Source organism: Alligator sinensis, unplaced genomic scaffold (genome assembly GCF_000455745.1).
Source record: "Alligator sinensis unplaced genomic scaffold, ASM45574v1 scaffold166_1, whole genome shotgun sequence".
NCBI classification, from domain to species: domain Eukaryota; kingdom Metazoa; phylum Chordata; order Crocodylia; family Alligatoridae; genus Alligator; species Alligator sinensis.
Genome location: NW_005842098.1, coordinates 1,634,001 through 1,637,379, shown reverse-complemented (window position 1 = coordinate 1,637,379; position 3,379 = coordinate 1,634,001). Strand labels below are relative to the sequence as shown.

The 3,379-nt window shown below is 45.0% G+C and overlaps 2 protein-coding genes across 2 annotated transcripts in view; both read left to right on the top strand.

Moving 5' to 3' along the window:
- Window positions 1-506: 506 nt before the first annotated feature.
- Window positions 507-1,419, top strand: LOC102367775 (histone H2A.J-like). Its single transcript, XM_006024189.3, has one exon. It carries the CDS (start codon window positions 543-545, stop codon window positions 924-926), a length of 384 nt encoding a protein of 127 aa, XP_006024251.1. The 5' UTR covers window positions 507-542; the 3' UTR covers window positions 927-1,419.
- Window positions 1,420-3,240: 1,821 nt separating this feature from the next.
- LOC102388687 (histone H1-like) overlaps window positions 3,241-3,379 on the top strand; it is a 2,017-nt gene continuing 1,878 nt past the window's right edge. Inside the window, 2 exon segments of the mRNA XM_014520206.2 lie at window positions 3,241-3,309; window positions 3,311-3,379. The exon segment at window positions 3,311-3,379 is cut by the window's right edge and continues 1,878 nt beyond it. Of these exon segments, the coding sequence (XP_014375692.2) occupies window positions 3,241-3,309; window positions 3,311-3,379 (138 nt within the window).

Sequence of the window (3,379 nt, the reverse complement as noted above, 5' to 3'; positions counted from 1 at the left end):
CAGCAGGATGCTGCAAGACCATCATTACTCTGTCTGTGGGACAGGCAGAACATTGAAAGCAAGCAATGATCTGTGGTAAGATTCAGATAGGATTGGATAAAGCAATTCTTTCCCTTTTGGATTTAAATGGAGTGGGGCATTCTTTAAATGTAATTAGATATCTGTAAGTGGTAGTCTCTTTAGAGACAGAGGGATTTTTCACATGCAGCTGCTGGAAAATGTTGAAGTACGTGCTAGAAGAGAAAAAGGAGGCGCTTTGCAAAGCGAGGTGAAGAAACAGTAGAAAGAGCTGAAAGGAAGTTTAATAGGATCGGGGTCGTCTTTGAAAAGTGAAGAGGGACAGGGAGTGAAAGACGCTCCTGCCTCGACATTGGTCAGATTTAGATCCGCATCGCGATTGGTTGTACAGAGCAAGGGCTTTTGTTTAGCCAATCACAATTCACTTTCCCAGTCCGGGAAAAAGGATAAAAGGGCAGGGCTGGGGGCGGTGTCCTGCGTTCTCAGCGCTTGTTTGGGCGGTGCCAGTTTCTAGCGGAGTCGCGATGTCGGGCCGCGGCAAGCAGGGCGGGAAGGCGCGGGCCAAGGCCAAGTCTCGCTCCTCGCGGGCTGGGCTGCAGTTCCCGGTGGGCCGCGTGCACCGCCTCCTGCGCAAGGGCCACTACGCGGAGCGGGTCGGAGCCGGGGCCCCGGTCTACCTGGCGGCCGTGCTGGAGTACCTGACGGCCGAGATCCTGGAGCTGGCGGGCAACGCGGCGCGGGACAACAAGAAGACGCGCATCATCCCCCGCCACCTGCAGCTGGCCATCCGCAACGACGAGGAGCTCAACAAGCTGCTGGGCAAAGTGACGATCGCGCAGGGCGGCGTCCTGCCCAACATCCAGGCCGTGCTGCTGCCCAAGAAGACCGAGAGGGCCAAGACCAAGTAAATCCAGCCGTGAAGAGGCAGGATCCGTCCTTTCAGCCGCTAAACAGAACCCAACGGCTCTTTTCAGAGCCACCCACCATGTCACAGGGAAGAGCTGAATGTCACGCTTAGGAACAGGAAGGGAAGGGCTTCTTTTCTGATCCGCAGGGTACTTTTCCTGATAGTAACATTAGGACACTTGCCAGTTTTACCCTTTATCAGGATGTTCAGTAATGAGCTTTTTTAGGGGAAGGACGGAAATAATTAGAGGTATTAATGCTTCCCTTCTGTCTACAAAAATTGAGCATGTCAAAAGAAGGCAGACATACAATGTTGGGTAGCCTGTAGAAAAATATGAAATGGGGTGAAAAAGCCTGAGTGATCTGTACCTATACATGATATATAGGCGCCTATCATCTGCAGGCAGTTTCTGAACCTGACAAAGGGCGTTTGTGCATGGAAGAAGAATTTTTCCAAGTATTTGACTTGACCTAATAAAAGATACCTGATTTACCCAAAGCACCTTGTCTGCCTGTGTCCTCAGACCAACACTGCTCCACCCTACACCCCTATATAGAATACAGTACATGTATTCTCTTGACCAGGAAACTGCGTATCTGTGACAAGCTACCAACTGTACCTCATCACTCAATCATTTTAGGCTACAGAACTAGTTTTAAAACCAAACAACCAAAATGGTATGTTTTTATTTTTTAAACAAAACCCCTGGTATTTTCCACCTCATTAAACACCTTCTAAAATAGCCAGTTTCAAATGCATTGATCAGGTGGTGCTGTCCTTATTGCTTGTGTTCTGAGCGTATCCAGATTCCAGATCTGTGGGGTGGCTGAAGAAACCACTGCTTGGTCAATGGGATATTATTACCATGAGACATCTCCAGTAATGATTATTAGATGGTGCATGTGACGCAGGTTAATGTGTTCAGTAGTGGTACAGAAGGAAAAAAGACTCAAAAGGCTTTTAAATTATGCTTTCATCAATATAAATGTGTGTTTACTACCATAAGGAAACACTTACAATATTAGGAAGGAAAAAAAAAGTCATTCATTCAGATAATTGGAGTCATCTTTTATTATGGGGTGTAGCTTAACTATTACTGACTCTGATTTCATCATCTAAAGAAATGTATATTCCTTCCTCATGAGATGTCACGAAATATTCTGATATAGTGTTGGTCCCTTTTGGATTATAAAGCTTCGTTATAAAGCCTTCCCATCTCGTCCTGATGCAGAAATGTGCTTAAAAGATGAGTAAGAACAATAGCTTTGTGTGATTAAGCTATTTCTATTTAACATATCCTTTACTCTTAAGAGTATTTTAATCCTAAAACCTACCCAGAAATATCAGTGACAAAGTTTTTAGCAGGCAAGCATGGGAAGTCCTTAGAAACAGCCATGCCCGTTTTAGACAATGACTCATAATTTCCCACACTGGGTATAGATGCGATCAAAAACATAGTGTGATATCAGTAAATATTAATGTTTTCTTCTTAGTTAACAGGAAAACCTCGCTAATATTTCTTCCACATAACGTCTTCATAACTTTATCTTTTAACAAGAACAATCACCCTTTCTGCAACACAGCACTATGTAACCAACCCTCTCTGCATTGTACACAAAGTAACAAACAGTACGTGATAATAACATTTCTTCCCGGGACACAAAATGGTCCTCGCAGGACTTTAAATTGCACAGTATGCTGTTACAACAGGCACGAATTTCGCTTAATTACATTGTTTTAAGAGGTAAAGGATTTTGGTCAAAGAGGCTAATTTCTAATCCATATTCAACGCTCAGGGACGAACTTGTGTTACTTCCTTCCCTTTGAAATAATTTTATGATGAAAATAAGGCTTCAAACACCTGGTTTTCAGCCGTGATTTAAAGGAGACCCTTTCAAGAATAAGATTTGGTGGCTTTGGAGGTATTTCTTTGCACTATGAAGTTTTTATTTAGAAGGAAAAACAAAAGTTTCTATTTCCCGAGGTCTCTCCAGGTCCAGGACTCAGAGTTTATTCACTCTTTTTAAACTCGCCTTTTATTTCCCCGCCGGGAAACTTTACCGGATAAAAAAGCAGTCTTTCTTCTTCATCCTGATTTAAAATGGGGTGATTCCACCGGATCTATTCTTTAAAAAATACACTTTTTTGACTCCTAAGAAACACAAACTGATCGGAGAAAAGAGTCCTTTCTGCCTTGCAGCTGGGCGGGCTCTTTAACGCACCAATCACTGAGCAGCTCGTCTCTATAAATACCAGGCATCTGACTTGCGCTAGCCCAATTGTTTTCTTCTGATTCGTGGAGGACGTCCGCCACTATGTCGGAGACCGCGCCTGTTGCCGCTCCTGCTGTCTCTGCTCCTGGGGCGAAAGCCTCCGCCAAGAAGCCGAAGAAGTCGGCGGGCGGCTTCAAAACCCGCAAGCCCGCGGCGCCCAGCGGGGCCGCGCTGAGCCACC

Coding starts and splice junctions, on each gene's coding strand:
- LOC102367775 (XM_006024189.3), top strand. CDS start 543: ATGTCGGGCCGCGGCAAGCAGGGCGGGAAGGCGCGGGCCAAGGCCAAG.